General features: G+C 41.9%; 1 protein-coding gene across 1 annotated transcript in view; it reads left to right on the forward strand.

Annotated features, from left to right (window-relative positions):
* The window catches only part of LOC116039658 (endonuclease V), a 129,470-nt gene that overhangs the window by 68,803 nt on the left and 47,081 nt on the right, over positions 1-13,586 (forward strand). Inside the window, exon 9 of the mRNA XM_031284609.2 lies at positions 4,187-4,256. Coding sequence (XP_031140469.1) covers positions 4,187-4,243 — 57 coding nt within the window. The 3' untranslated portion in view covers positions 4,244-4,256. The remainder of the gene's footprint in view (positions 1-4,186; positions 4,257-13,586) is intronic.

Consider the following 13,586-nt stretch of genomic DNA (forward strand, 5'->3'; position numbering starts at 1 on the left):
CAATAACATCCAGAAATCAGCAAACTATATGTATGGCTAAAATTGTTACTTTAACAGTTTAAACGTTTTTCAATTGATTTCAACAAACGTGCCATAGGCGTCGATTTCGGTGTGGGGACAGTGGGGACGCGTACCTACCAGATTTCATCATGAGTCATTTTGTACCCACCACTTTTTTTTGAAAACCTCTAGCTCAATTTAGTTAAAAAAAAGTCCATAACACATATAATTCTTGAGCGACAGATGCAAAAAATAATCTCTCTCTCTCTCTCTCCCTCCCTCCCTCTCTCTCTCTCTCTCTCTCTCTCTCTCTCGGGACATTCTGCTTAACGTGAAAAAGCTTAACGTGGTTTAATGTATGGTGTACCTAAACAACGATCAATCATCACCAAATTTCTCATGGCCATATCTTATAATGAACACTTAAGCCTGTCAAAAGAACTAAACCGAAATCCAACGATTAAGTTCTCACATTCCAACGATTAAGTTCTCACGATTAACATTTTCTTCTTCATTGGCGCCTATGGCGAGGAAAAAGCTTGTACCTAAACAATGATCAATGATTACCAAATGTCTCTCTCATATTGCTCATAACCACTGAAAACTGTCAAAAAATCAAATCTAACCAGAAATGTGGTGATGATTGGTCGTTGTTTAGGTACATTAAACCACGTTAAGCTTTTTCACATTATGACTTATAAAGCCCATGAGAACCGTGGGGAGTCAACCCACAGCCGCTCCGCTGCCCTGCTGAAAATGTGAAGCAGAAACGCGTCAGATGTCAGATAACGTCCATAATAATTGGACTTTGGGTTGGATTTTTTGACAGTTTTCAGTGGTTATGAGGAGCAATATGAGAGAGACATTTGGTAATCATTGATCATTGTTTACGTACATTAAACCACGTTTTTATTCATTAGCTACAGGACAGCGTCTTTCAAACATGACCTGCTCGAAAGAGAAAAAAAAAATTAATGCGTCATTGTACCCAGCACTTCTGGAAATGTACTTCCAAATTTGCGTCTCTGTCACCAACACATTTCAAACCAAACTGACGCCCATGAACTTATCCGTATCTCCATCTGGAAAATAATTCGATTTTGTATTTTTGACCCTCTGAACTTACCGTTGGACACGCCTCGGCATGAGACGAGACGGCATGAGACGGGACGGCTTGACATGGGACGCTCCAGGCTGCAGCCATACCCGCCTCCGATAATCGGCCGTTGGACAGTCTGGCGAGGTCAGTGACTCGAGTCTCTTCGGTGTGTGCCGTCGTCTGTCCGAGGGGCCGTCGTCCTTCATTTTGGCTGATTTGACATGTATAATCGGCGGGGTGGGCACTGCCGGCAGTCGGACTCAAATGACCCATCTGATTGGTAGAGTGCTAACCCGGAAACGGGGAGCAGAATGAGCGTGACTAGAGTCTCTCAAAATCTGACGAAAATCTTTTAAACTGACCTTTGTTGATCTGAAATGAAGACAGATTCAGCAACTGCGTGGCCTATTTCTCGCTTAAAATGTTTTCAGAAACACGTTTCGATGAACTATTTTAGTACAATATGAGATCGTATTCTGAACAAGCCGCCATGACAGTCTGTCTTTGAATTTCCGGAGAAACCAGACCCAGAACCAGACGCGTTCGTCCAATCAGCTGCCGGTTTTCATTTTTGGCCGATAATACAGTTATGGGCTGTTATGAAGACGTATTACGTCTCGTCGCTTTGGTGTTTTCCAAGGCACTTTTTTGACCAATTTGGGGAGACTGATCAGCCCAACTGCCTTTTCTGCCGACGTTTGGCCGTCGGCTCTGTGTGTCTGGGCCTTTACGGGCAAAGACCGGCGAGCAATGGGAGGGAGTGTGGACTCGACTAATGGCATAACCAGCATCAGACGACTGTAGAGCAGTTTGATCAGAGGAGACCAGGTTTATGAATTCAAACAGCTTCACTGAATCAAAGCATTGATCAAAAGCTGGTGTGTGTGTAACCTCTGTTTGATACTGTTAGGAAGAAGACAGCACAAATTGGCCAAAAATAATTAAACTGCACCTTATTTCTTCTAGCTTTTCCCATTATGACAATAAACAGTAGCAGTGTCTCCTTCCTCCAGTTTTCAGAGATTTGATGTAATTGATTTATTGATCTACAAAACACAACAATCCAAGGGATACTAGTTGAAGTGAAAATACTAATTTCTCACATGGTCCCAATATGTTTAAAGATAGACATAAAACATTAGGGGTGTGCAAAAAAATCGATTCACATTCAAATCACGATTCAAGCTCTACCGATTTCAAAATCGATTCATAGAATTCCAAAAATTGATTCTTTTTTTTTTTTTATTGTATGTCTACTGCAATCACATGGGAAAAGTAACTACATTTACATACTGTGAATCGTTATTTTAATCGAGATTCGTTTTTGAATCGAAAATCGATTTTTGAATCGAAAATCGATTTTTGAATCGAATCTTGAGCCTGAAAATCAATATTGAATTGAATCGTGACATTTTCTGAATCGTGCACCCCTATAAAACATGTAACATAAAATTCATCTTAATTTTTGTTAGCGTCATATTGAATGTCAGGCTTGTACGGCAGAAGTGTAAGAAAAAGAGCCTTTGGCTACAGTATAGACTAAAGGCACTATAAATATGAAATTGCATCTTTTACATTGACATGTTGCAGGTGAACTACATCTCTAAACTGCTGCTGTTGGTTGAAAAGTTTCGTATTTTGTTAAAGTGCTCATATTATGCTTTTTGGCTTTTTCCCTTTCCTTTATTGTGTTATATATATTTTTGTGCCAGTTATAGGTTTACAAAGTAAAAAAGCCCAAAGTCCATCCAAAAGGGACTTACCATCTCCAACAGAAAACAATGTTCACAAACTGCTCCAAACAGCTCTATTGTAGTCCAGCCTTTACTTCAGAGACAAACGTGCGTCACTTTGTAACACGTTATAATGCTCGCCTAGCTGCTAGCGTGGCACTCCCTCATACTCTGCTTCTGACTGGCTAGTAGTCCTTACCTAGCTACTGCGCATGTGCGACTCCCACAGAAGACAGAAGTGAGATGTCTCACTCTGTAGCTAAAACAGAGAGCTCAACACACAGGGTGAAAAGAGGAGCTGCAGCAATGTGCAGTACAACAAAAATATGGTGTTTTTTGAAAATTAAACCACGTAAACCTTTTCTGATATAACCTCTAAATACAATTATGAACCTGAAAATGAGCATAATATGAGCACTTTAATGCTTAAGTTTAAGACCGTGCAAACCTTACTGCAACAACAGATTGACATTCTCCAAAGATATGATAGAAAATACTATGGGACAAACATCCCAATTACTTCAGTAATTAAATGTGCTCGGAAAGCTGTATGGTTTAAATAGAAATGTTGGATTATGAAATGCCATCAGGACATTGTAAAATGAAAGTCAGACTCTGATAATACCTTCAGGACAGAAATGACAGAGACTGGGATGTGGAGGAGTAAAAAGACAACACCTGCACAAATGAAACCTAGATAATGCTAGAATGATACAGGGATATCAATAACCAGGTTGCTTATTTTCTATATAGTATGTTAAATGTGAAATCAGGATGAGACATAACAGGGACTAGTGTGCATGTAAAGTGTCGGACTATATGATGATTAGAAAATACAGACGTTGAGTGAAGTTGAATAAGGTTGAATTCATTATAATTACATTGTTTGGAAATAAAAATATCAATCCCCTCAATGGATGTTTGGGCTAGGACACATGTATGTCCACAAACAGCTGCAGCTGTATATATAAGGAAGAGATATGGAGCCTTGGGGCACCCCTTTAATAACCCTAAATTCTCACATAGGCCTGTTCCCTAAACAACATCTGAAAAAAAGTTTTCTTATGTTGGGCCCAGAGTTCAGGCACTGTAACATCCTAATGATGTTAAGAAGGCAATGCTGCCTCAGAAACATTTGTACAAACAACCCACTGTGTCTCACAGTAATGTATGTTGTTTGTCAGATTTGGCTGCAAACAGAAGAGCTTGGTTTGTTCTGTGTAATTTAATTTGAAACTTCCGAAGAACGTGTTAAGTGTGTGAGGAAAGTGAAATGTGTAATCTTTATTGCTTTTTTCTCTTTCCCTCTCTTTCTCTGGCTCCCTCCATCCTTGTCCTCCCTCCTCTTCCACAGGCCGACTGTCGCTCCAGAGAATACCTTCGCACACACTTCCCAGCTGCTGACACATGAAACAAGGAATGAGGTAAGTGACAAAATACACCATACATACACCATACACCTGTGAGTTCTCACACTCTGAGCTACACACTCACAAATACACACACACCAATAATAATAACTTGTAGGCTATGTGTGGTACTTTGGCACATGGTGATAGAGGAGTGATTTACACAGGCTTAAAATAGGCTTAATAGACACAGCAAGTGACTCATCGAGGAATTTCCCCAAATCCTGAAGTAAAGCCAAGTTGTTTAATAGAAAGCCGAATCATTCTCATCTAATTTACTGTTTAAATTAGGTAAATTTATTGTAGAGGTGGATAAACCCTCTGGTGTCTTCAGAAAACTGAAGATTGTTTCCGAATTTGCCAGAAAATGATTTGTCTCTAACTTTCTTCTCTCTGCCTTATTAGCTGGAGCAAAGTAGAGGCAGAGGAAAGATAAAACAAGAGAATAGTTTAAATCAAACCTGTGAAATGAAACTCATACATCACAAACACTGTGTAGTCTACATAGCACAGGTCATAATCGCTGTAAGAAAATTATCTTTATGCCTCCGTGCCGGTGACAGCTGTGGTCGGAGGCGTTATGTTTTTTGGGTCATTCATCCATCCGTCCATCGGTCAATCTGTCCATCCTGTCCTTGTGAACGTGATATCTCAGGACCCCCTGGAGGGAATGTCTTTGAATTTGGCACAACCGTCCACTTGGACTCAAAGACAAACCGATTAGATTTTGGTGGTCAAAGGTCAAGATAGATAATAGATCTTCTGTGCTGCCGGGTTCAAGATCTGAGTAAAGAATCCATGTTTCGCCAAAAATTACACCCAATACTTTGTTATTAAATTGCTTCAAAGTCTTCACTACATGTATTATATGAATCTAGACAGACATGGATGTAAACTGCAACTTGACTGGTTGGCGGAGGAATACAACTGCAAGGTGCTAATTCTAGTTTAGCTTTATCCCCTATCAGCAGCAGCAGTCCTCTAGCCGGTTGGGATTCATTTTGTTGCTCAAAGGTGGGAGCTTTCTATTTCAGTGACGGTACTTTATTAATGTCACACTTTGTTGTATTATTTGATATAGAGCCAGTGTTGGGAGAGTTACTTTTGAAACATATTCCACTACAGATTAATGAATACATGCTGTAAAATGTCATTTGTAACATATTCCATTAGATTACTCAAGTTAAGTAACATACTTTAAATATTTTTGGATTACTTTCGGAATACTTAAAAATCATCTTGCTCAGCCCATTTGTCTGGGTCACTCTGAATAAAGTTAAAGGGATACTTTGCCGATGTTAGACCAGCTCAGTGTCATTTTAGTGCTCCATGGTGAACTAGCCAAAAACTGTTCATCTGCACACACTGCCCACACTAATATGACACAGAGCTGGATTTAAATCACCAAGTAACCTATCTCTTTAACTCTATAAAGGCAGGGTGGGTAATGTTGAAAACCTACTAAGATCTAAAAGTAACATCTCCTCGGGGCTCCGTCTAACCCCTCCCCCTGCCCTCGGGGCTCCGACCCACACACAGTCGGGCATGGCCACCGCTGTGGGGCTGCTTTAGAGCAGAGCGGGGGAAAGGACCTCATGTCTCATTCACCGGTAAGCAAACACCTAATTTTATCACACCGAATGTTTAAAACAAACATAACTACTGTTAGCAATGCGGCGACGACGCGCACTGACCTCAGGCTCGTACACGGGAGGGGTAGAGTACACGCAGCGGGCCGAGGAGGCATTTCATTGTTTCTTTCCAACCGGGCGGCGAGGCAGTGATTGGTGAACGTTTTTACAGGATTACAGCAGCTACAGATGACGGATCTTTTTCGCTCCTTTTTCAGAGCCCATACCCATACCCATACCCACACCCATACATAGTTATTTCTTGCTGTCGGGGTGTAAAGACCATTTCAAGCAATATACTGTATATAAAAAGTGTATATTGGAAATAGTTACCAACCCTGCCTTTAAATGTTCTTTACCAAACTGCAGCCTATTGTTGTCTTGGCTGAGGGATTGTGAATGTAATGATAGCCTATAAATGAAGCTAAACTTTGTTAATCTCACACTTAGCTATATTGATGGATACATGATGCTTACTTAAAGTGGCATGCTGTCAGTTTTGTTTTTGCCATATAGTGGCGTTGTGAGAATAGCTTTTAGGCTTAGCCTGAACAAACCTTGGTTGTGTGGTTAACCTTTCTATTAGAAAATCTGATGGGATGTAGTTGTATATAATGTTGCAGATGTTCAGTGAGTAGACCATTGCAGTCCCCACTACTCCAGGTTTGGCATTGTTTTTTTTTTTTACAACAATTGTGCTGTGATGTTATTATGGAAATCATTGCAGCATTAAATGAAGAAATAATGTTGCAGCTCGCCTTCGCCACCTTATTTCTTGAAACTTGCTAAACAGTAAACAAAACCAGTAGCCTGCTATATAATGTATAGTAGGCAAATACTCTAAATAATGTTTTAATGGGATCTTAAAATAAGACTAAAAAGACAGTTATGGTTGATCTACAGATAACTTTGGTTCTTGCACACATAACATCCCACAGGCACTTAATTAATATTTCTGGCTACGCTACTGCGGTACACAACTTCATCCTGCTGCAGCAGAGGGGAAAGTTTAAGAGCCTTTGACAAGTTCTCAAGTTGCATTTTCGAAGGGGTGTGGACGGGGCAGAGGTGAGCCAAGGATGCCTGAGGTTTAGCAGAGACACACAGGCAGAAATAGAGAGATGCAACGATGAGGAGAGAAAAAGCCTTTGATCCCGTGATTCTCATCTGAAATAACAGGCAGCACTGCTCAGTTCTGCCCTACCTTCCTCATTACCGATCAAAGCCGCGGACCATTTGCACGCTCAGATGCATCGAAAACTCAATCATCGTTTGTGCTCACCCTCCAAAGCCAAGTATTTTTCAAACGTGCACAGAATTGAACATGCAGAACTGAAGTGCAGCAGCTCCCACTCACAGGTTTGTTCACAGTTGCTCACACGCAAGGCAGCTCACGAGGGTGTGTGCACTGCTCTCTCACATCCCTCAGCGTACCCCACTGGGAAACATAATGGGATGTCCGTGCTCATCCACACTGAAGCTCCCTGACGTGGTGAATCCTCCGAGCGCGCTCCGTTCTTTGATCAGCCTCTCTACAAAGAGACTGAGACAGGGAGAGAGGCTTTGTGCTGAGTAGGCAAGGCTGTAGCAGGTTCCTATAGGCCTTAACCCAGCTTTACCCTCTCGCTCACTCAACAGGCTGCAGGCACACAAAAACACTTCGGGCGCATTTCGATCGCCGTTGCAGTTCCCTGCAAAGTGCACTGCACATGGTATTCAGCCATGTCAAAGAGCCCCTATTATGCTTTTTAGGATTTTTTTGTGTGTGTATGTAATAGATGTATGAAGTACAAAAAAACACATTTCACTCCAAATGGAGCTTTCTCTCCCACAGACAGCACTTGTTCTAAACTATCTGAAACGCCACACCCACATTCCTGTTAAAAATGTCTTAATTAGACATGTCACTGATTGAGAATACCAACCCAGTTTTTTATGTGCTGCCCATAAGTGCTGCCTGAGCAAGCACAGCCCACCCAGCGTCTTGTTTGAATTTGGTTGACCAATCACAACAGAGTGAAGAATGTATTGTGCACCCTGGCAGGCCATAACAAAGTGTGTATGTGTGTGTGTGTGTGTGTGTGTGTGTGTGTGTGTGTGTGTGTGTGTGTGTGTGTGTGTGTGTGTGTTAGTCTGCATATTTTTTGGTCTAGTCTGCTCGTTTTTAACTTTTTCATTTGGCACACAAGGTTTTTGTAGGTGTTAAACTTATAACACAATGATAAAGTGTTAAAACTCAGATGTCGTGACGGACGTCATCATTTGCACAACCGCGAGTTGGAAATGTCTTCAAATTCCCTCCAGTGGCTTTTTTTTGTTGCTAGATTGCCTCAAGAGATATTCAAGTCTTTAGCACCCAAAGGAGCAAAGCCTATCACAGCAACAGTAACAAGTATCCGTTGTATGTTTCGGAAAGATGGCTGGTGTACATGTAGTAGGGACCATACTGTGGCGGTAAAGGTTTTATAACCTGAGAACTTTTCCGTAGGAGTTTCAAAAAGGTCAAATGATTTACAGCAAAGAAAAGAAAATGTTTGTCTCTCACCTTATATCTTCCTCATCTGCCCTCTATGTGTGCAATGTTGTATTCAATTGTTGCCGGACACGTGAGCACACAGGTTACTGTCTCTTTCTGATGGAATCAGTCTTTGCTGTAGCGCTGAGCTCTAAAGTACCGGGCTGCTGAACTCATTCCAGGGTTCACCTGCAGGTAGTGTCTGGGAGCGAGCAGATCGACAGCAAGTTGTGTGCTGTGTCCCTGGGTGGCAAAGGAAGAGAAATAGTTTCTGTCTCTGTCAAAGAGAGAGGAGAGAGACTTGAAAGATGGAGCAGCAGGAGAGGAGATGAAGAGATCTGAACAGGGGGGAAACCACGGGGGTGCAGGGGAAGAGCAAGAGTGTAGAAAAATCGATGCACGTGTAAAAGAGAAAAGAAAGGAATGAAGGCAAGAGGATAAAAACTTCTCTGTGGTTTCGAGTGACATGCTGCTTGTTTGGGGTTTTACCTTCCCCTTCTGCTATTGATTGCTGTTATTGCTGAACGGCCATGTGATTTTACTTATACTTAAACTATAGAAAACAATACTTCAACTGGTCAGATTTCTACATGGCAGATAGCTTCTACCTGTTCACTTCTACCCAACTTTCTGTTGTTTTGCTGTCTCCCTTATAGGATTTGTCCATTTACACACAGCAAAAACAACAATTACAAAATATATTTTGGACAAAATCCGTCATATTTACGGAGGCCATGATGTATTTCTTTTGTATAACACTCAGTGCGCTTCTCCATTGATCTCCCATCCCAACTTGGGTCCGAGTTGCTTCTGTGAAATGACTAAGCCACTTTTCTTTGATTACTTTTCCCCCCAATATTGGTACTTCAGTGTTGTACTGTTTTAAGTTACACTATAAAGTATACAGTAGTTAGTCACTGGAATTATTCTGACTATGGAAGCATACCAATTATTGGTAATACAGTTAAAAAAAAAAAAATAAAAAAAAGGAAACTGCATGGGTTTTCTTCAGCTTTATTCCTTCCACAGTCCAAAACACATACAGGTTAGGTTAAAGCTACAGTTGGTAACTTTTATGAAAAAAATTGCATATTTGCAGAAACTGGCACTGTATCCTGACAGTGCTTGATGAATCAGATAATATGTGAAAAAGTCACGTTCCTCTGCCTCCTCCTGGTGCTCCTAATAAGGAGGCATAAGAGCAGAGGAGTCTCTAACAGTGTCAATGACTGCTCGTGAATTGCAATCAAACTGTCAAACTAGGCAGTGCTGATCAAATATTAATCAAGATTCTTTTACTGCATTGCCTATTTTTCCCCTCAAATGTTTTCAGAAACATATTTTTCTGTTTAGCTGTAAAATGACTAGCCTGGTCCTACCAGACTCTGGTACATTTCATTTGTACAGAGAGTCTGGCCACTCTCCATTGACAAGTGTTAACTTCCTTGAAGGAGGGTACTCTGTTGAAGTTTAAAACTATTGGATCTGCCCAGAGCCACTCTGGTAGCCTGGCTCCGCCGTCCTACGTACTGTCCAGGTAGGACCAGGCTAACAAAAGGGGAGACGACAACAACTATCGGCTTAGCATTGCTAGCGTTCGCCTTAGCCAACTCCTTCACCACTAACGGAGCGAGCTGGAAAATCAAACTGTTCCCGAACCCCATGGGGAGGAGGGCCACAACATCATGGCCACCAACACAACTCAGCAAAGATTGTTTTTGCTCAGGCTTTAACTTCTGGATATTCGGCAGCGTTGTCACAACGGACCGCATCTTTCTCCGCCGCCATTACGGAACTATAACTCAAACTACTGCACGTCACCTCAACGCCATCGTTCTCAGCCACTCCCTCTGTCTGCGATTGGACCGGTAAAGATTTGGCCGGAGAAAACCCAAGAATATACCGCGAACCCAGACGGAGTACTGAAGGAAAATGAAAATTCAGCGGAAGTATGTAGGAGGGCGGAGCCAGGCTATAAAATGACAAGGTTTGTGACCAAGTCACGCCATAGCCCAGCACCACCCTCCTGCCGACTGTCACGCTTTCCATTTTACAGCTAAACAGTAACTAAAATATGTTTCTGACAGCATTTAAAGGCGAGAAATAGGCAATGTAGTAACAGAGTCTTGATTCATATTTGATCAGCGCTGCCTAGTTTGACAGTTTGATCCGAGTTCACGAGCAGTCTGTTATGGTTTTGTACATTTTCTGTTTTTTGTATTGTACATTTTCTGTTTTTTGTATTGTACATTTTCTGTTTTTTGTATTTCTGTTCCCTGTTGTGTCGTTGTATCTTGTTGTGTCAAGTCTCTGTTTAGTTTATTTCATGTTTTCTGTCTGTTGTTCCTGTTTCCTGTTTTATTTTGATAGTCTGTTTTCTGTCTTGTCTTGTCTAGTTTTACTTTGTGTTTTCCCGCCTGTGTGATTGTCTGATGTGCTCCACCTGTTCCCCAGCCCTGGTGTCACCTGTCTTGCGTCTTCTCGTTACCTAGTTTATTTAGCCCCTGTGTTTCCTTTGTCTGGTGTCAGATCGTTTTGTATTCCGTTGTGTCCTGTCCCTGTAAGTTTGCTCCTTTTGTTTCCTGCCCGTGTTGCCGTCAGCCTGTGTTTTTCCTGTTGCTTTTGTATTTTTCTCTGAGTTCTTCGTATGGTTTTTCCAGCCTCTGAGCTGCCTTTTTTTGTTATCAATAAATCCCTGAACTCAAGCCATCTCCTGCCTGCCTGCCTCTCTCTCTGCGTTTGGGTCCACTATTCCTCACTTTTCACAACACAGTCATTGACACTGTGTTAGCAACTCCTCGGCTCTGATTGGTTGTTTTCTTTATGCCATTAGGAGCACCAAGAGGAGGCAGAGGAACGTGACGTTTTCACAGATTATCTGATTCATGTCGTACTGTCAGAATATAGTGACAGTTTGAGCAAATATGACAAAGTTATTTTTCCTGCTAGTCTAGGTGTGAAGGGTTGTCTGTTTCTGTGTGTCAGCCCTGTGATTGTCTGGCGACCTGTCCAGAGTTTACCCCGCCTCTCGCCCAATGACAGCTGGCCTCCAGCAGCCCTCTGAAGGAAAAGCAGGTTTAGATAATTAAATAGATTTTTCAACACACGTTTCATCTACACAACAACAGAAGAAGAAAAATCATGAGTGGAAGATTTCTTGTCGACTCCGTCCACAGGTGCAAGAGGTGGCACTAGTTTGCCATTATTCTACTGTTAAAACTACTACTTTTTCTCTATACTCTACTTTGTTGAACTAAAACCATACGCAACATGTTGGCAGCACAATATAGACTATATTTCAACAAGGTTCTACTAGAACAGAAGTCCAAGGGCCCTATTTTAACGATCTAAGGGCACGGCGTGAAGTGCATGGCACAGGTGCGTTTAGGGCGTGTCCAAATTCACTTTTGCTAGTTTGACGGCAGAAAAAAGGGTCCGTGCGCCAGACGTATGGTTCAAAAGGGTTGTACTTAGTGTCTTCATTAATTCATAGGTGTGTTAAGGGTGTAACATGCAATAAACCAATCAGAGTGTCATCTCCCATTCCTTTTAAAAGCCAGGCGCGTCTGTACCTTGGCGCATTGCTATTATGATAGCGGATTTGCACCGTAATATTTTTATTTGTAATCTTTTGCATGTTTGTGTGCTGCTGCGCTTCTCTGTGTGTGTGTGTAACAAGCATAGTGTGCACGCTGTGCACGAGCCTAGGTGCATTTTACTAATTTGCTGTTAAAATAACAATGTAATGCTGCACTATTGACTTTAGACCAGGTTTTTGTTGGTCAATGGCGCAATCACTTCCCGCTGCCTCAAGATAACAATACGCCAAGAATTTCACCTGAACACACCTCCCTGTAAGACCAGCACGCCCATGGGCGCAAAGATGGGCGCAGGTGCATTTGCTATTTAAAAGACACTGGCGCTGGACGGGAAATTGACAACTGCGTCGGTCTTAAACTAGCAAAGACACTTGCGTTGGGCTTTGCACTGCTCTGCGCTGGGTGCAAGATAAGGACCTAAGTCAATATGCCGGGCTTAAAGTATTCCGGCACCGTGTCGGATCTCTGGTGTGCGGCCTTGAGGAAAAAAAAAAAAGAAATTGGGAACTTGCATGCGGTTTATTATTTTCGAGGCAATTGATTTCACCTACCAATCATATGAGAGGAACGCAGCTCTAACTAACACAGGGCTTAAGTAATCAGGCCTGGTACCCGATTTCTGGCATATGCCTATTTTAGAAAAATAAATAAATTAAAAAGTCCACATGGGATCTGTTTTTGATGCGCTGGATTTAACCAATCATCGAACTTCCACCTACCAATGAAACGAGTTCTAGCCAATCAGATGCAAAGTAGGGCGGGTCTTTGCCGAGATGCGAGAGTGCGGTGCCGGTGTGGTCTCCGTGGTAACGCGGCTAAAAAAAAATGGAGGCAAAGTTTATCAAACTTGGAGAATATAGATACAGCTTAAGTTGAGAAAGGAGTTAAAAACAAATGTCGTTGGGCATGAATAGAGGACAAGATGTAAAGGGTGGAGACGGGAAGCCATTTTAGCACTTGGTGCCTCAAATTAAGGGAGCCGGGTGCTTGCTTCTGCAGCGCATGTTCAAGGAAGACACTGTACGGCAGCAGCGGTAAGAAAGTGCTTGCTAGTCACAAAGCTTCGGTCCGTGCACTCTGTCATACGAGTAAGTTACCAGCAACGACGGCTACCGCTGCGACAGCGCCTTCACTGACCGATAGGGATGGGCATATCGATCCTGTGGTATCGATAGATCGATATACTCACGCTACTCATTTGGCATTGATTTCCTTAAAAAAATATCGATATAAACTAAAAAATAATAATTGGGGGTGTATGCATCATTTTCAGCTGTTTTAGATTACTTACTTAAATGACTATGTGCCGGGACACCCCTGTACCTGGCAGCGTATTGAGCTGGCCCATGTCACGTGACAGGAGACGAGCGAATGAGCGTCAACGTGCGACACAGCCGACAGCGACACAGCCAAGGGCCTGAAAATGTGTATGTTTTTGTTCATATTTAATTTATTTCATTCATATTTATGTTATTTATTTTACTTTTAATTTTATTATGTATTGACCATAATACATTTTGTATAAATGGTCTGTATTTGTCTTGTGATTTGTCTTAAATGTAATAATATTTTTACTGAAAAAAATTGCCAATAAGAAATT

The sequence above is a fragment of the Sander lucioperca genome, chromosome 4 (assembly GCF_008315115.2).
Source record: "Sander lucioperca isolate FBNREF2018 chromosome 4, SLUC_FBN_1.2, whole genome shotgun sequence".
NCBI classification, from domain to species: domain Eukaryota; kingdom Metazoa; phylum Chordata; class Actinopteri; order Perciformes; family Percidae; genus Sander; species Sander lucioperca.